We start from the raw sequence: 24,420 nt of genomic DNA on the forward strand, positions 1-24,420 counted from the left end.
AGGACATAGCGGTGTTATCGCTGTATCTTGGTACGGGGGCCATGAAATAATTTTTGACATTTATTTGACATCTTCCAGATAAATATTTATAAATGTGCCGTCAATTTAGTATTGTATCGCGTTCATTGAAAATTACATTTAATTTCTATGAACAAAATGAAATGAACAGTGATCATATTTTTGCCCATGGTCCAAGACTCCCGTATACAAATCCCATTGCTGAGAATAGAGAACCGTCCACATTAATCTACAGCAGCGCGAGTTTCATTCCTCAATCGGCAAAAAAGAACCCTTAGTTAGATCCCTTGGATCATTTTGTTGATTTTCTGTCAAGACCATTTTTCTCAAGAATACGTGGAGGTATTAAGCTGAAATTACTTAGGTTATATCAAATACCCATGTCTGCTATCCCTTGGAGTAGTGAAAAAGTCGAACTTCCGAGTCAATGCAATCAAAACAAAACGTTCAAATTTCAAGTTTCTATGATAACTGGAAGTATGCACCCTGTTAAAATTACCCCACATTGTGTATTGCTTAGAAGCAGACAAAAGTCAGTTTTTATTTCTTTTTGTCCGTTTGTCTATGTCAATCAATCTAAAACCCACACTGCGTACGTTTAGCTTAGGGGCTCTGCAAACACTGGTAATTCATAGATCGCACTTGGCCAGTTTTAAGTCGCTACACTTTTAATAGCGTGGAGGTGTCATTAGTTAATTAGTAGCGAACCATCACGACGACTTTATTGGTAAAATAATAAGGGTGGTTTCACCTAATCCTCTAAATAGATAAAGATCCTTCTTACAAGAGCTGCTTCAAATTTATCTTTTTCCAAATAATCGACGATCGTTTAAACGCTGAAATGTGAAAGGATTGTCATTATTTAGGGGGGATTAGTGTTAGGGGCGCATCTGCCGCGGCTTGTCAAGGGCATGGATTACGGCATCGAGTCGCCGTGTTTAAATTTGTGACAGCCCTGGCTAATGCCGACACGGAGTCGTGGCTTAGTGAAGAATGGACCGGCAATAAGTAGTATAAAATCATTTACTAAATGAGGTCATCATCTTCATCATCGTGTTAGTACATCCACGGCTGTCCTGATGGTCCTAAAGGAAGACCAGCGCCGTTCACAAGGGCGGCATTATTCAGATTTGGGTCAATTTTCTGACCGTGACACGTAATTTTTTGTTTTTTTTTTGGTTCTTTGTATAATAATGACCCGAATAAACTTCCATCTAGTTTAAGTTGTTACTGTTGGGGAATAAAAGTTACAAGTTTAAGAATGTTTTTGTTGTTTGTGTACTAATACTAGTTTACACACCAAATTTCAGCTTTCTAGGACATTTGGAAGTACCCAAGGAATTTTGATGATCATCAGTGAGTCAGTGACGAAATTAGGGTTTTTTTTAGATGTCAATAAAATGTAAAGCTATGCAACTAAAGCTTTATTATGTTTAATAAGTCCGCTATTCTGCCGTCCTAACGAAGAAGGCGGCAAAGTGACAAAAGTAGGTAACTTTCGAGAAAAACGGCAAAAACTTTTCAAAATTTAAAACACCTGTATCTTAGGCATAAATTGACTCACAAAAATTTTGATGACATTAAAATTTAGATAAAAAATCACGTTTTTTATGTATATATTTTCATTATACAAAAATTATAAATAGTATTAATTGTGGAGGCTTTTATGTTATAGCTTAGGATTTGTGAATATTATTCGACGAAGAATACTAAGTTAAAAGGCCGTTAGCAGTACCTTAGCGACTTTTAAGCTTAGTATTCTACATAACTTTTAAAGTATTGTTATTTTAAATGAAAGTTATGTGCGATTAATACCCTAGAAGGTCGTTACTAGGGATAGCCGCGGTATTGTCTATTATTGCTAGTAGAAGATGCACGTTGCGTTGTAAATAAAAATGAAGTTAAAGCACCTTAACTGTTTTAAAGCTTAGATATTTTATTAACTTTTCAATCAAAATTATTAAGCAACAGAAATATTTACTTTCAATACATTAAAAAGCCGTAATATGTGAGTCACTCTGTAGATAACGGCATTTTAGGTTATGATGGGACTACGATTATTAAGTGTTATGCTGTTTAAAAAGAGGTAATGACAAAAAATGAAAAGGCATACTATACTGGGTGGTTCCGGGGTCATGTGCAGGAGTGAAAGGGGTGATGGGGAGATTCACACTGAGCAACTTTTACTATGGGACCAGCCCCGAAATCGCGAAAAAAAACCATCTAATCAAGAGATAATTGATCTCTTACTATCCGAAATGTATGGAATAGCTGATTTTTGCACGATTTCATGGCTGGCCCCATAGTAAAAGTTGCTCAGTGTGAATCTCCCCATGACCCCTTTCACTCCTGCTCATGACCCCGGAACCATCATCTGTATAAAAAAAAACAACGATTTATTCTTCAAAACATAAAAACTTCTAAATTGGTACTTTTGAATTAATACATTATTATTGAACTGTGTTCATTATTTACTTCTAGATAAAGTTTTAGATGAGAAATATACTCATAAAAGGGTGAATTTTCAGAGCAACTTTTTTGGCTCTCCCAGGTCAATTAAAAATAAACTTCTTAATAAAATAATACCACACAATTTTGTATACAATACAATAGAGGAGGTTTAACATAATAAACATTGTTGACTTCAATTAAAGCAGCATTAAAAATATCACAAACTTAGAAACACTAACTGCAGTAAGTCTGTGAGGCCTGTCCCACACGCGGTTTTGTTGAATCAATTGACCATAACTTTGTGTCTAGGAGTCATTTTCCTACTAAACATACATCAAAATGAAGTTAATTAAATAATGCATTCTATTTTTACTTTTTCATACTAAATACATTTTTATTGAAAAATAGGTTGACCATTTTGTAATTGTCCCACGTCTAGCTACCAATATCACTTTGCGCAAATACTTGCCAATATCGTAATGGTGAGAAATCATAACACTATGTTCGCATTTTTATGGAAAAGTACATTAATTGTGCTTTAGTTATGACGCAGAGTGAACCTCCACCTAGCGAATTTTGTGTGCCTATCAGTACAAGTCTTTCGCGCGATGTGTTTTGGTCATCTGAAAAGTAATTTCCGTGGATTCCTGTTGTGCGATATACAATTATTTTAATTGAATGTGTCTATTTTTGTTTATTAGTTGACTTGGTTCTTATTTCACCAAAATATTTCGCTGTAGTAATCTTCGGTGCCGTAATTCCGGTGGCATTTTTGTTCACCATCTTTATGATTGAATCTAACGGTAGTTTCATGTGAAATTATGCTCATTACTAGCACAAAAGCATGCTATTAATGAGCAATTACTATCTACTAGTATCACTACTAGCTCTAGCGTTTATGTTTATGACATGCCTAAAGTAGGCATGCTTTTTAGTGGCATGCTGGCTATATGGATCACCCTGCCATCTTTGAGCGTACTACGTGAGGCGGGGGTTGGAAGGACGAATGATAATAATAAGTATGTACGCGTCTGCTAATGAGCATGCTAGTATATGTCTGTCGTTTACAGTAGGTGCAAGTACGACTTCGCAAATTATGAATTTTGAAAGGTCAAGTGAACCGATTTCGCATTGATTTATTTTGATTTGACCTACATTCAATTATTGAGAATTAAGAATAACTTTAATCAATAATTTAAAACTAATTCTTTACTTTATTAATATATCTATACACATGATATGTACATATATATAAAAACAAATTATAGTTACGTACATAAATCATAGTAATAGTTCGTAATTTCAAACTTATTTCCTATGTTATCCTTAAAAACGTAATTTCGCTGTCAATATCGTAATTTCAGTGGCGATTTCTTTTTCAATATCGCATAGCTACTTAGTTATTGAATTTAAATAGGTGCCTCTTGTACCATTGAAATTCTAATCCAAAAAAAGTATCTCAACGAGTGATTATTTTCACAAAAATAAAAAAAATTGCCTGCCTGCATTACGTAAAAAAATGATTTCAAAAATTCACCCAAAAGTCAAAACCTCAATTTTACTTAAATCTAGGTACAAAACTACTTAGGTAATATTATTGACGTTAACCAAAGAACTACGTTAGATTTTTTTAATATATATTAAAATTAAGCATTTTAATATTATTTAACATTGACAAAAATCTAGCCGCTTTTTAACTTATTATTGCTATTTAACCGCTTCAAAAATATTATCGAACAAAAATCAACTCTATGTCACTGAAGTAAAAAGGCGGTCACCGCTTTACTGACACCTAAATGTATTACGTAATGTATTTAAGTGTTATAGGCAAAAAGGCGGCTAAGGTCCCATAACGTAATTATAGAGTATAATTTAAAGAATACTGCTTTTAAGACTATAAACAAGTATTTAACTTCAGTAATGACAATTCGTTAAAACCTCGTTAAACGAACTTAGCCGCTTTTTAGAGTATGAATAGTCGATAAGCGCTTTTTAGCTTAGAAAAGTGTTATATTTTAAGCATGATATAAAGCAGCTAATTAGACATAACGTCTTTTTAGCTTATTTAATACCAATCATGGCTTTTTAGATTATAAAACCCTAACAAAAATCAAAATACGTGTCGTTTAACTGCTGCGTATCTCGAGAACTAACTGTCATAGAAAAAAAAAATCAATACCGTTCGACGCAGAATTTTTTTCTGAGTATGCATGTATCAAAAAGTTAAAAAGCCGCTAAAGTCACTTTGCCGCCTTCTTCGGTAGGACGGCAGCGCTGGGAATCGAACCCAGGTCCTCGGCATTCCGTGCCGTGTGCTATACCGCTACACCACCGCTGGACAACAAAACAGACACGAATTTCTCGAAGAAATCTATATTTCAGTTTGTATTTACGATATAGGTTTTACGGGATAAGCGTAAAAGTAACAAAAATTTGGAATTAAAATAAAAAATACAAAAAGATTCCAAAACACCAATCTTAATTATAACGAACTCAAGTATCTACTTAAATGTGAATGACATTTATACTATTTTTTAATTTTAGGATAAATTTTTAACTAGGTATATCTTATTTAGGACTGTGATGACATAAACCTAACCTAACCTGAAGCAATCTGTAGATCGCACGTCAAAAAAGTTAGTCTTATTAATAGTTTCATCAAAAGTTATTATCTTAACTTATTATCTTATGACCATTAAATTGTATTTCTTGTATATTTTTCACTATATATTTTGTCATGTACAATAACGATTTTTAATTTGGGACCCACTTGAAATAGAAAACCTCACCTTGTATCACACGGTTTTCTTTTACAAAAGGTATCACGAATTGAAGCTCGTAAATTAACCCGCGAGTGTAGTCCAATACGTTGTTTAAAGTTAACCTACTGCCTTTTCACTGTGACCAAATTCGGGCCAATTCAATAAAACATAACGGCGTGAATGCGTGTTCATCCCGCGGGAACGAACTCGGCGCTGCGGGAAATTCCCGTTTTACCAACTGTTGTGCCGATGAATTTTGTTCGCGCACTGAATAATATATGTATATGCTGATGACTATATTCCCTGATGGGGTAGTTAGATAAACGTGTTAGGGAAAGTGCTGAACTTAAATCGTATTATTTTGAAGGTTTCAATTTTATCAAAATTAGCAGCAGACAAGTAAGTGCAAAGTTTGTATCATTATTGTTTCTTCTAACTAGTTACGATAAGTAAAGAAAGAAAAAAAGAAAGAAAGAAAGAGATTTATTTTAGTTCCATTAGCACCGCCACCTTACAGTAATAAGAATAAAAATATAGAGATAGAGTAATAAGTAAAGTTTCAATCACTAAATAGGAAAGAAAGAAAAAAAATCCATAAAAAACACCTAATAATACATTATGACCCAAAAAACAACAACAAACAGGGCAAATAAAAAAACCGTTAAATAAATAAAAAAAAAGTATAATTTAACGTGGGCTGCAGAAGGTTAATCTACTCAGTGGTCTATGCTAAATCTGAAAATGAAACTACATGGCAGTTCCCGGGAGACAAGCAGATTCGTTTAACTATGTAGGCCAACGAGGGAGCGATATGGTTGTGAAAAACACAAAAACACTAATTGTCCGAGTTTATTTGACCGTGGTATTTGCTGTAATTCCGTTTTTACCCCGGACCGCTCCAGGCGCGGTTTTAATTCGGACAACTGTCCGCCGTTATCTGTACACCGTTTCAACTTAAAATTTCGGGGTGAATTCGGACAGGATTCCGCACGGCGATATGTCACGTGTTTTGATAAACTGTGTCCCTCTCGGCTGTTTCCGGAAAAGTTTCCGATCTTTACCGACTCGAAATATCAAGTTAAATGTCCGTGAATGTTTGCTTTTAGAGTTCCCTACCCAAAGGGCACAGTGGAGGCTTTTACTAGAGCTGCTCTGTTTTTCGATTATAGACAGACGAGCTATACTTGCGGCTTCATGGATAAAAAAATAAATAATGCTGGTACTTAGCATATAACATGCGGATTTTTTTTTAAATTAGGATTAGGATTGCAGAACTAGACTTACTTTTGAGGTAATCACTCAAAATAGCTTCAATAAATATTTTATACAAGAAGTAGTGAATTATATAAAAAAATATCGAAGTCAGTCTGTTAATAGTTATTGTCTACTTTCTGTGCTAAAAAAGAATAAAAAGCGTTATTTTTTTGCCCGAATTTCATATGCCCAAATATATCGTTTTCTAGAATTTTCATTTGCCGTAAAGTAATTTATTTCTGAAATAGTAATTTCTTCAGAGTTGATATTAAACTAACCTAACCTAACCTACTGCATTATATATGATGAATTCTCAAACTCAGTCAAACGAATTGCGTTTAACGCAGCGTTTATTGCATAAAACAACAACGGTGCGTTTATTAAACATGTAATAAGCGATATATTATAACACACGTACATATTAAAGAGCTAAGCGCTCGCGCGAATGTCATCGTATTGGAAAGACAGCGCGGTAAGCCATTAGGGTACAACATAATTTGAGAGAAACTCGTGCCATCAGCTCATTACAGGAGCTTAATTAGGACGAGTTACACTGCAAGAGTGTTCCATTAACTTTATTAATATAGAGGCCGGAATTATCGTGGCACTTTCGAGCTGTTATAGAGTCTCCTTTATTTTTTAACCCCTGACCCAAAAAGAGGGGTTTCAAAATGTTGACCGCTATGTGTGTCTGCGGCACCGTAGCTCTTTAACGGGTGAACCGATTTGAATGCGGTTTTTTTATTATTTTGAAACCAGGTTTTCTAGCGATGGTTCTTGGACATGTTTTGCAGGTTGTAGGACCTTGTTCAAGGTCCGCCCAGATTGCTACCACCATCTTGCTCGCTAATCCTGCCGTGAAACAGCAGTACTTGCACTGTTGTGTTTCGGCGTGGAGAGTAAGACAGCCGGTGAAATTACTGGCATTTGAGGTATTCCATCTTAGGCCTCAGGTTGGCAACGCATCTGCAATCCCCCTGGTGCTGCAGGTGTCTATGGGCGGTGGTGATCGCTTACCATCAGGAGACCCACCTGCACGTTTCCTATCCAGTCGAATAAAAAAAATGCTTCATCAAAATCTGTTTAGTAGTTTTTGAGTTGAAGGTTTTTCCAACTAGTTTGGAAGGTTTTATCTGTGTAGTCTTGTTTTAATTACTGTGGCAATAATTTTTTATTATTATTATTATTAAACTGACGGACTGCTTCGTTGTCCGGCAGGGTGTTCGGTGTTTCCACGGCCCGTGTGTCTCAAGACAAGTTCGGCCACCGGCTTAAGCTGATTCGTCACAAACGTAGTAATTAAATAACATCGTTTTGCTTTACATGTTGTTTAACGAAATGTGTCATATGCTCTGTTGTTAAGTATTTTAATTGTATTTATAAATAGATCCCTTTAATAAATGAATGAATGCTTAGCAATCCCAATGTTTTAACCTTGAAATTTAAAGGGTTACATATATTTTTAATAAAACGAAGACGTTTTAAACCCAAAACTCTTAAATAACGAGAAGAAAGGCACTAAGAGAGAAAGAGACTTTCAACAATGAATATTTATAAACGCAGCTTAAGATGACATTTAGGGTTCCGTACTAAAAAGTACCCTACATGACCCTAGAAGACAGCCTCCTGCCTAGCCATCTACTTACTAGAAAGACACAGTTGCATGTAACGTCATTTTATTATGCAAGTAGCGTCATACCTGCTGCACAGAGTAAATCATTTTAGAAAGAGACAGATAAATAGGGTTCTCTACCTTTTTCCCAACCCACGCTTCCCAAAATATTTCATTTGCCAACTCAGGATTTTCTCCGAAACTTTTTTTTTTTTGAACTTTCATAAAACAAACTTAACCTAACCTATTGTGTTCTATAAAAGCATAAGAAAATATACTGAGAAAAAATTTTGGTTACAGAGAAAATTGAGAATTGGGAAATGGAACTGTTGGCAAATGAAACATTTGGCAAACAACAATTCTGCGAAAAGGCAGAACCCAGATAAATAGAGTTATCAAAAAATCACTATACATCTAATTTTCCATCGAATTAATTTTTCACTTCGCTAAACATTGTCATAATTTTATTATAGGTACGAGTAGATGGCAAAATTAAGAGTTGTCAAATACCGTATTGTAACAGTGGCGTGGTGGTACGGAACCCTTCTAGTGTTCATTGGCTACTTTTTTGTTGTCACTAAACAAAACAACTCACTTACACGTTAAAATGTAGATTAGTTCCGACCTTAAAAAGCACGTAACCTATATCGGCCGAGAAACGTGATTCTATACTAAATTGAATATTGTAATTTAAGTCTATCCCAAGAACGACTCTATAACAAAGCAATAAGGCACAGTTTACGGCTGAGGGTAGTAAGGTAACTTAGCATACGGAGTTGTCATTAGTCTTGATCAAGTCAGAACGACAATGGGTCTGAGCCAGTCGAATCCAGATGGAATGAGAAGGTCATTTATTTTACCGGCAAAGTTCAATGCTTAAAGGCTTTCGGAATTGACCGTATTAACAGTGTAAGGATAAATCACGGGGTAAAAAGAAACAGTTGTGGGTACGTCCAGGTGTTAAGGGATTTACATCTTGATCATTCGCCGTGGTGGCCTAATGGTTTGACCTATCGCCTCTCAAGCAGAGGGTCGTGGGTTCAAACCCCGGCTCGCACCTCTGAGTTTTTCGAAATTCATGTGCGGAATTACATTTGAAATTTACCACGAGCTATGCGGTGAAGGAAAACATCGTGAGGAAACCTGCACAAACCTGCGAAGCAATTCAATGGTGCGTGTGAAGTTCCCAATCCGCACTGGGCCTGCGTGGGAACTATGGCCCAAGCCCTCTTGTTCTGAGAGGAGGCCTGTGCCCAGCAGTGGGACGTATATAGGCTGGGATGATGATGATCTTGACCATCATCAGCCACAGGATGTCCACTGTTGTACATAGGCCAAACATCCAGTGAATAAATATTACGTGTGTTATTTTTAAAATGCAGCTATTTGAATTCTAAATTTGGTGTGAAAGAGTAAGAAACACACGCACGAACGCGCGCACGGTTTTGCCTTTATTATGTAATTTTTTAGGGTTCCGTAACCAAAGGGTAAAAACGGGACCCTATTACTAAGACTCCGCTGTCCATCCGTCTGTCCGTATGTCACCAGGCAGTCTCATGAACCGTGATAGCTAGACAGTTGAAAATTTCACAGATTATGTATTTCAGATGCCGCTGTAACAGCTAATACTAAAAACAGAATAAAATAGTTTCCTGTTAACCTTAGCGGTCCCCCGACACCGACGACGCTTAGATAAAAAAAATATTACTAGGTACTTATACTAAATTAACTTAGGCTAATTTTGCGGGAAATCAGCATAGTCCCCGCGGGATAGGGATAAAGGAATTCTTCGCAGATAAAGTCGCGGGCAACAGCTAGGTAGTGCATAATTATTTTTACTTTTTAGTTGTCGTTTTGGCGGCGGTTTTTTTCGGGCGTTTATTTATTAAGTTTGGTTTTTTGGAATCTTTTTGTATTTTTTATATCAATTTCAAATTTTTTGTTACTTTTACGGTCATCCCGTAAAATTATTTATTTATTATTTTTAAACCGATTTTGATAAAACATGTCTAAGAACCATCGCTAGAAAACCTGCTTTCAAATAATCCACCGGTTTAAGAGCTACGGTGCCACAGACAGACAGACAGACACACAAACACACAGATACACATACACTCATAGCGGTCAATTTTATAACACCCCTGTTTTTGCGTCGGGGGTTAAAAAAAACGAAATAAGTATACCTACCGATGAGTTGCTCAGATTTTTGTACTTAAATAATCAGTTTCACTAAGCAATTGAAGTTAAGCACTACTTATGTCACAAACGCTATAATGGTTAGTTTTGTGTCGTGGTAGCTAATTTAAATCTAACATGAAACCAACATGCCGCACTGAACACTAGGTGTATGTCCATAACAATACAATTATTAAATAATCACGGACAATTATTAAATAAATGCAGTATAAACAGTTGTTTTTTTTTCTATTTTCAAAGTCAATTCATAATAACATAGTACATAAATAAATTAATACGGTGTTTGACTATTTTGTAAAATAATGTTTTATAAATTAAAACTACACAATGCCTGTTATCGAAAAAAGAAACAATTTTTAAGCTACCTTTACAAATAAACAAAGTTATGAGCGTTTGAAATTCAAGATTAGACAGAGAAAGACATACTGGCATGTGACGTCACTGAGCGTTTGAGAAAGAGACAAGTATATAGATTTTTCAAAAATTCACTATAAATCCAATTTGCATCCGATTTAAGTTTTCTTTTAAAAAGACAGTTATATCTATATTTTCATAATAATATTAAGATATGGCAATCAGGATTTGTCAGAAACTTTTTTTTTTGTTTATTTAACCTAGCCTATGGAAAAAGCATCAGATGCTGAAAAAAGGTTACCTTGAGAATTGGGAATGAACACAAATGAAACGGCGGCCGATCGTAAAATCCGCCAGATCACGAGAATTCCTAGGCATATCGTGAAACGCCGCCATTTCATGATATGCCTAAACGTTGGCCAGGCATATACGATTGCGCCTGACGGAATAATAGGCAGATCGATTAGAGCAACGCATTCGTCGATTATTCCTTAGCTCTATACCGGCACATCGTAAAATAGTTCTTATTTGGTCTACTGGTGGCGCTGCGTATAACAAAGCAATAGGCCGTGACCAGCTGACCGCCCGTTGTTTGTTTTAGCACGTGAAAAATGTCGAGCGTCGAACAAAATGATCTTTAAACCGAAAAATGTTAAATTGAATTGAGTAAGTGTAAAAATCGAAAAGAACATTGTGAGTACGTCCAGGTGTTTTTTTATCTGATCATCTGTGCCAATGGTGAAAAATCCCTGGACGTCTGCCCGTATTTAGAGGTTAGAATTTTGTTGGTAAATAATTTATTCACTAGTTGTTATTTATTTAATTGAAAAATTTAGGAACGACGACCTGCGAAGCGAGGAATGGTTAGTATTAAGTTCACAACGCACGAGCCGAGCGAGCGAAGCGAGCGTGCCGCGGCAGCGGCCGGCGAAGTGCCAGAACCGATATGGCGGCTTTCATGATAGCCTAGGAATTTCATGATCTGCCTAAACTGGCCAAATCATGAAATGGCGGCGCTTCATGATATGCCTAGGAATTTCACGATCTGCCTAATTACGTCATTAGGCAAATCGCTAAACGGTGAGTTATGAAAGATATGGATCCGTCTGTTAGCCAATTCATGAAATGGCGGAATTTCACGATATGCCTAGGAATTTCGCTGAACTGGCGGAATTTTACGATCGGCCGCCGACATAGATAAAACTCTAGGCCCTTCAGGGGGTTGCCACCAAGTTACCCTGCAACGAGGTAGTTAATATTACTTTTTAGGTCCGGTTTTTTGGGCGTTTATTTATAAGCAGGTTTTTTGAATCTTTTGATTTTTTAAATTCCAAATTTTTGTTAACGGTTCCCGAAAATTAAAACATTAACGTTGCATTAATGTATGTATGAATATACTTATTGTACAAAAATCCAAAATACGTGCCACAAAAAGAAAAACATACAAAACAAAGAGTACACAGGCAACTTATCCCTTTTTAAAGGGATGTTTTCCCGCTTAAATAAACAGGAAATGAATGTATAAATACTTTATAGGCGAACAAAAATTTGTGCACTTATGACTAAGAAAGGAATAGGTAACCTAAATAACTAGGCACAGTAATTAATAAAACAATTATAAATAAAACACTTAATAAATAGTACGACATATAATTTCATGACTTCTAGCCCAGCGTTTGTTGTGTCGAGATTTCATCCCTATCCCGTGGGAATATCGAAATAAAAAGTAGCCTTTGTTTTATCAGCTATCTACATACCAAATTTCATCCAAATCAAAGCAAAGTTATATTCCTATTTTTTTTAATACTCCTTTTATATGATCTGTGCTGTATTGTACTATTTTATCTTGTATTGTTTATATTGTTGTCTTGTATTGTTTGTACTGTTGGCAATTAAATATTGTTTATCTTTCTTTCTTTCTTTCTTTCAAATCCGTAAAGCCGTTTCAGCGTGAAGGAGTAACAAACATGCTCACTCACTCACTCACTCACTAACTTTCGCATTTATAATATTAATTAGGACAAACAAAATCATCATCATTTTGGGTTCTGTCACTTTCGACCTACTTTTACGTGAACGCATAATCTCCAATTTTAAAAATCCTCATAATCTTTTCCCTTCACACGATCTCGCCATAAAAGCGAGGTTGTGTAATTGAAAGTCCAAAAGCGTCGCTTCAAGTGAACCGCGTTATCCAAAAGCGGTGACAGTTACAGATGTTTTTAACTCGTTACTGATCCGGGTAAAGCTAAGTTATACGGAGGAACTTTAGGGAATGTGTCGCTTATAATGATATTGAGGCAGAATCATCATCATCATTTCAGCCGTAGAAGTGAACTGGTGAACATAGGCCTCTCCCATGGTCCTCCCGGTGCTTCATAGAAGCGGCATTCACCCAACGCGGACCTGCGGCTTTAAGGTCACCTTGCCATCTCATTGGTGAACGTCTACGCTGTGCTTGCTGATCCGTGGTCTCATTTTGAGAACTTTTCTGCCCGACAGCCATTTGTTCTCCATGCTATATGGCCCGCCCGTTGCCACTTCAACGAGCTAATTCGCTTGGCTACGTCGGTGACCATCGTTCTTCTACGTATCTCCTAATTTCTGATTCGATCCCATAGAGAGCTATCACCATTAAATCAAGCAGTAGGGTGGAGTGAGAAGAAGTGAGACAGCGCGAGCTAGCTTTGTCTTCGAAGGTGGTCTTTACTTGGAAAATTTAGACAAACCTGGTGGGAAGTTGTTATGTCGTCACGCCACTGTAATATAGGTCAGTGACCCCAGCTGACCACTCAAAGGGATTATCGGTTCTTTCTTATTTAAAGCTTAATCCATGTCAAACGCATTTAAATAAGCCAGATTAGATGGACGCATGTATACAAATTGTCTATAAACAACGAACAAACAAATTGTTTATAGATTAGGCTTTTAAAACGTGTAGCGGTACAAACACCGAGCTACAAAAGAAATGGAGCCGACATTGTTATTTTTTTTTAGTAAATTGAGGAGGTAGTGCCGTTGAGCACGTTCTTTGATTCTTAGCTCGATGAGACTTGATTGTTGTATAAAAAACATTTAAATTTTGTTATTGCAATGTTTTTTTGTTATATGTGGGTATTCGTGGATGAACAATCGATCTAGCATGATCTTAAATGTCAGGAAAATGCATGTTTTTGAAATTTAGATCAAGCATAGCTCGGTCACCCAGGTAGGTACTGTATTCTTGGTAAAAGAAACAATTTCGGAACTAAAGCACAAAACATTCAAACAACATAGAATTGAATTTCATATTTAAAATAGTTATAAATAAGTATTTATTTTTAGTCACCGTAAAAAAAAATATTCAAAATATCGCTTTGATTGAATCATCAAAAAACACACCTGTTTATATTTAGTCTGCAAGAATGTCCCAAATGTTCAAATTAAATTTTCTGCCAACCCCATGCGTTCGCAATAACAAACTCTGAACCTAATTTCTTTCTCCATAAGGACAATCTCCCAGCACACGGGTACGCGGATCTTTCTGCCGTTGTTCACAGGAATTTTAACCTTAAAACAAGCGGGTTAAGGGGGGGTACAGTGAGTTACTTAACAGGGATGAAAGGTACAAGTTATACCATAATTAAGTTTAGCTTCCGGGGTGGAAGCGACAGAACACTTTACGGAATTTCAGGAGCGGATATTATCAAATTCCAATAGCTATGGTTATGACACGATGTCAAATTTAAATTATATCTGGTGAACACGTAAACGATGTTTAACATGTAAAATTAACAGTCATAACCTAACCGACTTATAAAAGTTGAATAACTCCCGACATTGTCATTGAAAAGTTTGATATCCCAAAAATGATTAAATCGATTTTTATCAAACATGGCTAAGCAACGTAAGGAAATTCGCATTCACGTACAAAAACTGTATCAAAATCGGTTCATCCGGAGAGTACAGACCAACAAACATTGGCGTCAAAATTATAACATCCATTTTTTTGCGCTGAAGCAAGGGGTATTGATATACAAAAAAAAAGGGTAATAAGGGTTATTTTGTACTATAGAGCCACGGAGTCCTAAGAACAACTTAACTAGCACAAGGTACACCATGCGGCCAAACAGCTGTCATCCGGACTTCGTGTAACGGCCGAATATTGATACAGGGCAATGAGGGCTATCGTTTCTTGTCTCACTAGATGGCGCACTGTTGCGTGAGGTTTTTAAGTATGATTTTCAAAGTCTGTTTTTACGGGCGAAAAACAAAGTTTAGATTAAAATCATATTTAATACACCTTAATACCGTACCATAAAAATATCGAGCATGGCACAGTGTTGCATAGTCCCCGTTTTGTTCGGAAAAAAGGGAGGACAAAGGTTTCCGAAAGACAAAACTGTCTCAAAACACAGACATTCATTGCCCCGGAACGCATATTTGCCATAATTTATTTCAGATATTGCAAAATATTCACAAAATTATTCTAATTATAAATAAACCCGCGTAGCTCACCCAAAAACTATGAGATTTGACATTTCGGAGACCTCACGCTACACTAGCGCCTCTAGTGGCGAATTATTACGCGATAGCCCTCATTGGGCTGTTTAATTCACAAAGATTGTATAGCGTAGCGTGTCCTAGACCTAGAAGTCCCTGATTCGAATCCTGATAGGAGTAGCCTGACTGATGGATATTATTTGTAATTAAGTAAGTATGTATCTACACAAGACACAAGCATTCCTCAACAAAAACCCGCTCCAGAAGTTGATGCGCTTCATCTCTTTATTTTTTATTTGATTGACAAAAGAAAAAATACTTGTCCAATATTTTTTTTGATAATGTAACTAAATAAAATATATTTTTTTACCCATGAAACTAACTACCCAACTATTCTAATCTTGTATTGACACGGTATATGCCACTTTGCAAAAATAGTTTAGTAATTCCATACATGGATTGGACATGATCAGATTCCTCCAAAACGAGGTCGCAAAAAACATCATCGCTTTTTAAAAGCCTAACAACTTACTAAACATATTTTTCCGAGGAAATGTTTAATTTCCACAAAATAGACAAGAGACAGGTCTCGAGGAAATTGAAATCTCAGGCAAGGACAAGTGATTGGCGTTCGGCGGCCATGCCCATTTGCGGGCCGTTAATTTATTAGCAACATGCTTTGGGCACCGATGGTGGCGTCTTGGGAATTAAGGGTGTATTTTAGACAACATTATTACAAGTAGCGATGCCCGAAACGTAACTGCTATAGCATTATACAGTCGCCATTATATATTTCAGAGCAGCCAAGGTGATCAAAAATATCGGGACATGAACTTTAATGCCTTGAGAATAGAGTGCATGTTTTGATATTTTGATTACCTTGGCCGCTCTGAAATATTTTGATGGCGACTATACAGCCTAGCAAACTGAATCACGTAACGATAAAGCGCATAATGCTTTTCCGTCGTATTTTATCGGAAAATTCGTATTTTTCATGCTCTCTCATTTTATTGCATCCATGCTGGACCGGGTCAGGCGGAGCCCTAAGAGCATTTTAAATGACACTACTGACATTGTACGATTGCCCTATTCTTGTCCACTTGGTAAATCAAATTAAAGGGGTAGCTGTAAATTTGGATAAAAAAAATATGTATTTATATTTGTGTTATTCTAGTTTAATTGTATTTACATAACTTTAGTTGATAACATAGTTATAATGTATAAGATTATTTTGTTACCAACCAAACAATGTTATGGACAATAAGGATCCGTATCCTATATGGGATATATGTGGTCTGAAATAAATCATTTTTATTTTTTATTTTATTTATAACATAGTTTTTAAGTGCTCATTGCTACTAATACCTATGAAATCACTCATACTTTGAAATAAACAATTATTATTAGCTTAATTGCCCTTCATACAGCCGTTTAATCATTTGGAACTACTTTTACAATAAAGTACCGTATTAAATTTAACATGAAACACCACTCATTTAATCAATACTTGTGGATACGAGTGCCTGGTATTCACGACCATCATACATCGCACATCTATTGCAGATTACCTAGGATGCTTACTAATGTTAAGTATCACCATACATTCTCCACGAGAAATTAACGTGTCATTATGAAAAGGTTCCATACGTCATTCAGTTTCCTCAACTGTAAATTTGCAGTAAGATTTGCTACCAATTTTTTACAAGCTTTTAAAGTTAAGATATATATATCACAACACATCTTTTAGCAATAGACACCAGCATTAGTATCTGCCACAGCGGAGCGTGCAAAAATATCTGACACGTCCTTCCAGCCCTAGAAATAGAGTCGTATCAGATTATGCACGCTTGTTGTGTCAGATATTGGTGCTGATGATGTACTATTAGTTATTCTGTGCCTCCGCAAGTAACGCCTGATTCAATACAATATTCAATATAAAGGGGCCAAGATAAACAAAATCGTTTGAAAAAAAATCACAATAAATAGTAAATACAAGAAAGTTCCTAAGTGATAAGGCCGCCTATTCTAATTTTCGCTCTGTGTACCTGTTTTCTGTATCGCTTACAATTTCTGTTGTACAATAAAGAGTCATTGTATTATGTAGTACAGGAAAAGTGAGAAAATGGCTAATGTATGCAAAATTAGAAAGCCCATACCAGTCTACCGGTATTCCTCCATGCCCCTTTACGAGGCGTACCTTTATATACCTTTAATCAAATCCCCCGTGCAAAACTTAAGACGTATTTATGGGGTCCCGCTGATAGGGGGACACGGGGAACTGTCTTCCATCGATCAATCAAAGTGCTCGAACAATTTATGGAGATGTTTCAAGATTTTTGGTAATTTGAAGCGGACTTAAAACCTGTGTACATTCCTTTTTCGAAAAACCATTGAGTAATGGTACGAGTATATTAAATTAGTTAAAAAAAACTATTTACATTGTTATTTGGTGACTGACTTGATTTTTGCAAAATTTAGCTTCGCTCCGTCACTTATTAGACCACTACATTATACCCATTGATTTTAAGAATAATTTGATGATCATAACACACACGTAACATTTTGTCAAAATGATTGTACTTGCTAAGCTTTTGATTAAATTAAGAAAGTAAAACAAACCCTAATTTCAAATCCAAATGGCGCAACAATATTTTATACACTTACACATCAAAGCGCCATCTTAGTTAGACGCAAAACTCACGAGTTTCCGCTACCCGGCGATAGATGGCGCGACGAGTCTCGTCTATGAAGTGGCGCTCGCGCACGCGTGCGTGACCAATGGCGGCCCATTCATTTTATTTCTTTTTTGTTCCCTCAGCCCAATTCCGTTTTTATATCCGAACATAATCGACAAAGGAGCCGTTTGGTTCCGAACTGAAGATGTTCGTATAGGAAAAAAAGGTTTACAGTTAGATTACTAACGTTTTTGTGATGAGAATAAAGACATTGGTGCATTCGTAGATTGCGCGTGAAATTGGACTTGTTTTGTGCTGCACATGTTTATTTCGACGGCCTACAGAATACGCGGTCGGAAAGAGAAATCAGACCAATATTATTAGAACACCGTACATTAGCTATTTCGGTGACTATTAAGAAGCCCTTTTGTAACATTTTTTTCAAGCAATAAAATAATTAGGAATTATGAATTAAATTATCTTTTCGTAAGTCTATTAAAAGATAATTCAACTTATAATAAAGCCGATACTAACTAAGTGTACCTTTCTCGTTTAAGCTCTCATCAATCAATACATTCTAAAAGCATAAGCCGTTCCAAATATGATAATAAGACGCATTATCTATTCACCTCTCTATTGTTCCGGAAAATTGAAAAATAGTACCGTCGACGAATAACACCATTCATGTATTCATAGAAATTCACGTGACGTACGAAATACGTTACCATTTTTTAACGCACTTGCCCAATAGTATATTAAAAATTAATTGCTAACCCAAATTGTTTTACACCTGTCAGCTCCCATCGGATTTAGACACCTAAATTATTCCGAGGACATTTTTTGTGCTTGTCAATTTCTAGAATAAAATGTACGGAGTGAAAAAGTATTCCTGAAACGTGTCGCGTTTATAAATGGCACATGAAGTCCGGATCGTTAGAGAAGAATGCAACTGTTTTAGAATCGGATGAATCTATATCAAGTGGGACAGTCAACGACCCCAGTATTTTGATAGTTGAACTGACGGAACTTCTGTGGGTATGGTTTAAAATAATCGTAATTATCTGAATGATTGATGTGTCGAGTTTCGCTGGTAATCCAACTCCCACTCCCGCTCGTCGTACCTACCCACAACATAATAGGTGGAACTGCTTAATAATTACTAGTTATTAGCGTCGCGTACACCACATAATACTTGATTAGTCCTTCATTAAATTTATCGACAGAAATTTCACAGCGGTTTTAGTAATAAGTTGACAACTGAAGACGATTTAAAACAACAAAGCCAAATACAATTGAACAAACAAGATAAAACCGATTATTTTGAAACTAAAAGGTTCACGTAAACACGTTTATAAACTATTACGAAATGAATCAAAAACAGCGGAGGAGAAACTCGGCTGCATTCCGCGAATAAAGCAAAATTAAGATAGACGTCGGATCTTCAGCATTTCACTTGCAAAATTGCAAAAGCGTGTTGGCAATACAGCAGTATATATATGGTCATCAATCCGAAACACGGTGCCACGTAACTTACTAAAAGTAGCAGTTGGGACAATTTATAACCAACAATACGCGTAAGAGAGTTTCGTAATAAACTGAACAAAAAAGCCGTAAGCCAGACCTCGGGTCCTTTAAAACCAATTTGTTCCGAGTTTACGATCCCGGTTAACGCATCAAACAATGAGTGAAAGTATTGTGTTTTATGTCATTTAAGTTTGATCGTTTACCTAACCATAACTGTTTTATTGGCCACCATAAAATTTGTATGCCATTTACGAAAAACTCTCGACCGCATCGAATCCCTCAATTATAGGAAGTTCGTAAATAACGTAATATCAGGTATAATAGACAATTATGACGAGAATACTCGGAGCATATGTCGTAATGGTCGGGCAATTAGGGTACTGTGTTTTTGTCTCTGCGACGTTGTGTTTCTGGGAAACTTTGTTTGTTCAGCACACGTGGGAGTTCCGCCGTGTTGTCTTTTCGATGCCGTTTGGATGCATGTGTCGACCCCGAGTTAAATTAACCGGAAACTTAAGGGGAAATAGTTAAGATTCCGTGCAGGTCTACTGCAGTCACTCAGAAAGTTAAGCATGCCACCCCTGTTTACGATACGTTTAAAATAACCTGTCCCGGAGAATCGACCGGTGCAGCCGATACAAATAAAGTATTACGACGTCTGCGACATTATTATTCAAATGTATGCACAAATGAGACGACGTTAATATTCAACTTTAGCCCCGTCTATGATGCTCGAGACTCTTGTCATAACAATATAGAAAGAAACGTTTTTCTTCCAGTAGCAGACAATATCCATTAAGATACAGAATCTCATTAAGAAACAATTGAACAACAAAGCTCCGATGATACAGCAGGATGGGTAGAATCCGGGGTTTGTATAAAAAAGGAAAACACGTATTGGATTGTCGAGATGTAAATTACGTAAAAACTGAATATAAACGCGCGTCGAGTATCTTTTGATAGTATAATGGGGGCGGGGCGTGCGTGATGCGGACGGGGCTGGCCGGATCGCGCGGGTGGTCCGCTGCGGTCGCACTATTTAAATATTTCTTTTTATTATTTGCCAGCACTATTTGGTGATTAATGTTTGTTTAACACGAAGGTGTCGTACAACAAGGTGTGATTTGTTGGCCCTTTATAGGCTATCGATTTCAGTTTGCGTCGTTTTTTTTTTAAGGGACGGCGGTATTTTATAAATTTATCGTGGTCATGTTTATCGATATTAATGGAGCCATTACTGTCATTTTTACATTCAAAAGAAAATAATATCATCCTTATAATATGGATTATCTGTAACTCTGACCGAGATATATTTTGGTATTCGAATTGTATCAAATTACATTATTGGTCAACCGTTTTAATCGAAAGCAGGAAAACCCATCGTAATATATTTGCAAACAAACAACAGAAACGGCGTCCTTTGTACCGGGATTGTCATTAGCTAATGTATTTACGTCGAACATTGCCACATGTTTATCTACTTTAACTTCACAATTGTACCGTTCACAGTCCTTTAGGTCTTAATTGAACAAATCATCATCAATTTAACCGCGTATGTTCAAGTTATCTCGAAATGAAATAAAGCTGTTTACGAAGTCCTCATTAGTGGTGCGTCTTATCTCACACGATACGAGCGCTCCCGGGTGGTTTTACATGCTCATTCAATCCAATTAAATACAGAATTTGGTATTAAAGTTAGCCTAAATATCTATCAAGACGAATGTTTTATGTTATTACCTATGTAGGTATGAAACTTATGAATCTTTCGGGAAAAACATAATTTATTATAAACTTTGAGTCCGCAAATTTGGAAATGCAATGCATCGTTTTAAACTTTCGTGATTTTCACTCATAGTCAAAATACCACAAACAATGATTTGCATGTCAAAAAAAATTTTCATTTTTGAAAACATCGACCTGCTACCATGATCATGACCTGCTACCATTTTCATCAGCACTTCTAATTTTTTCTGTTTCTGTTCAAAAGTATCCCTGACCTAAGGTATGGAAAATGTGGTTTCAGTTATTTAACTATATATTTATCCTAATATGACATTTACAGATGTCAAAGTCCTGAACAAAAGACTATAAAAAACAAAAGTAAATCTGAAAAACACTCGGAAACAGAGGTACCACCGCTAGAGACTTTTGTTCAGGACTTTGAAATCTATAACAACAAAATCTCAGAATTAACTGAATTAAATTAACTGAGTCCACATTTTTCATACTTTAAGGGCCGGGGTCCTTTTAAAAATAGTTCAGCTTAGACGGCTGCCCGTGATAGCATTATAAATATTATCCCTATCCTCTGAGAATATCGACAGATTCTTTCCTAATTCACCGTCTTAATACTTAATACTTAAACTTAGATTTGCCAAATTTCAAGTCTCGAATTCTAGTGGTTTAATCTGTGCGTTGACGTTTAGGCACTCAGTCAATCACATTACACCTTGAAATTTACAGAAAATAGATAGATATTTAAATGTCAGATATTAACTTGAAGTAATTCGTAGGTAAATCGAAAGTCAACAGTGGAAGTTATGGTGATTTTAACGATCGCAATTTAACGTATGCTTTCTGCGTAAAACTGGTGAATACTGGTGATGTTACTGAAATAGACTGATATTTAGTTACATCACTTGTGTTCCAATTTATCTTCCAAACGTCGATGTGTTAAGTGAGTAGATTCTCCCAGTTTTGTTTTGTAACGTTCCAATAAGACGTTGAAGGGAGCTTTGTGTGGACGCGTCGTGTCAGGTTCACTGACTTCGGTTATTGTAAGTTCGACTTGACGGATTAAATTTCTTCGATCTACTGTGATGGGTTGATTTGTTGGGTTCAGATTTTCAATTGTATCTCATTTTGTACGATTTGATAAATCACGTTTAGTTTTTTCTTGTGGTGCTTTAAGTTTATTTTTACGTTCGGTTTTATTCTTTTCAAATGGAATTCACTTCGCGCTCTTGCTTATAGATCTTGTTGGATTTTAATTAAGGTTTGTTATTTGCATGGAGTAATTTTGCGCTGACACTGAGATGCCTGTTTGATTTTTACAATCTATATTTCGACTAATACAATGCTTGTATTATCTTTCATGTGATTATCTAAATATCCCTAAATATAATGCAAGTAAACAATCTAAAGCTGGTTCGTTATTTTGTAATGATAAAGTAAGTTCATAAAATTGCGAGCCAGCCGCATGAACTGATCAAACAGAAAAGTAAACAAAGTTTACGTTTCGCAGCAGTTATGATTGTTAATTTCCTGTTTGGTGTGATTAATAATGCACCAAAATATTTCGTATACTCGCTCGAGTTAATCTCCAAAAAGGCCGATTGTAAATAAACCCACATAATTATCACACCGCCACCGAAAATATGGAAACGCCGCAACCGCGGCCCGTAGCTGTATTACACGTGAATGAAACCTCCCTATACCGCAGCGAGTCAATTTACAATTTCCGCACAATCCAACCAAAACACAAACACTTACGTTGATCGAAGAAGCACCGATCCAGACCATTCATAACGTGGCGGACAACCGCATAGTGCACTAACACTTCGTTCACTCACAAGTCACACAAAACAAATCACAGTAATGCGTTCCCACTCGGTCACTGCACAACGTTTTAGGGCGGTTGCTGGGAGCACGGGCGTGGATTGTTTGAAACGTGTTGCCTGTTCGGCGGTCGGCGCGCGACTGAATGCGCGCGGCGCCTCCAGGAGTCGCGGGCCGGCGGGGCGGAGGGGGTGCGTGCGTCCGGAATCCACTTCCCACGTGCTCTACACCCGTCCTTTTCTTACAGGACGGGTTAGCTTTTTAAATGCACGCATCGATACGGCCAGGGGCGATACGCTAACCTTGTTTATGCACTAATACCGCGCGAATGACGAGTGCATTTTATTTTTTGCGCTAAGTGGAGAGTTAGGTTGTTTGTTTTCGCGTTTCCGTTACGCTCGTTCCGCTCCTCCGTTTCCGGTCGGGAAGTTTCGGAACTTGGTCTCGACAATAAATCTAATAAATCGAGCTGAGAAGTTGGAGATGTTATTCTATCAAGTTACAAGTAGCCTGCATTACATGTTTTTGGAACTTTGCACCGAATATACCTACGCTACGATCTAGGAAGCTCAATCGGTTATCAGGATGGAACCTTTTCGCAATCGATTTCACGACGGTTTCTTTGGCAGATATTTGGAATTTCAACATGGCAGTTGCAGCAAAAAGGTTTCGTTCTGCTAAGTACGTGATTCGATTTCTTCGACTGCGCATTCCACTTTTTTCTCTAGCGTACCTACATACTTTAAACTTATTTTTAAAGTAACTATTGCCCGCGACCCCGTCTGCGATCCATTCGTTAATCGCTAGCCCGAGGGAAGCTATGCAATTTGCCGGGATAAAACTATCGTATGTCCTTCCCCGGGACTCAAACTATTCTTTACCGAATTTCATCTAAATCGGTTCAGCGGTTTAGACATGAAAAGGTAACAAACAAACAACTATAATAGTTTTTGTTAAACATTCGCATCATCTTTAGGATATCTTTATTAAAAAAAAAACTTTATTGAGAGAACCGTTAAAGCCAAAATCTATGTAGTACCCTTTTTCTAACGGGTGCTGAAGTAGTATTGACTCATTGTGAACATTTCGATAACATTAATTACAACAAAGACATTTCACATACACTTAAAATTCCTAGATAAAATAACAGAATACTAATGTGTTCGCTTTAAATCTATTTAGGGTGGTCGCCCACCAGCTTATCGGGTTGTCACTCACCGACAGCTTTTACTCCTTTTTACCACTTTTTACTTACTAAAATAAGCTGCCCACTGACGCATGCATCGTAATAAAAACAAATGATCGATGATGAATCCGCACCGCGCTAATTGCTTTTTAAAGTTTTACAACGAAATGCTGGGGTTCGACGAAATTGTTTGGAAAAAAACGGTCAAGCGCGTCAAGCTACGCAGTGTTTTTGCCTACAAGCCTGACATAGTCATCATCATCATCATCCCAGCCTATATAAGGTACAATTCAATAGAATCTGTCAATTTTCTACATATTTAAGACACCATATCGTGGGCACACTTGA

At 36.7% G+C, this 24,420-nt stretch overlaps 1 protein-coding gene across 5 annotated transcripts in view; it reads right to left on the reverse strand.

The window, feature by feature from the left end:
- The window catches only part of Ten-m (teneurin transmembrane protein Ten-m), a 624,351-nt gene that overhangs the window by 289,969 nt on the left and 309,962 nt on the right, over positions 1–24,420 (reverse strand). For 4 of the 5 annotated variants that reach the window (XM_074111142.1, XM_074111144.1, XM_074111140.1 and 1 more), the window contains exon 1: positions 22,821–23,026. The exons of the other annotated variant lie outside the window; for it this stretch is intronic. In XM_074111142.1, coding sequence (XP_073967243.1) covers positions 22,821–22,854 — 34 coding nt within the window. In that variant the 5' untranslated portion in view covers positions 22,855–23,026. Of the gene's footprint in view, positions 1–22,820; positions 23,027–24,420 lie in introns of those variants that run through there. 5 annotated transcript variants of the gene reach the window in all.

The sequence above is a fragment of the Choristoneura fumiferana genome, chromosome 2 (genome assembly GCF_025370935.1).
Source record: "Choristoneura fumiferana chromosome 2, NRCan_CFum_1, whole genome shotgun sequence".
NCBI classification, from domain to species: Eukaryota; Metazoa; Arthropoda; class Insecta; order Lepidoptera; family Tortricidae; genus Choristoneura; species Choristoneura fumiferana.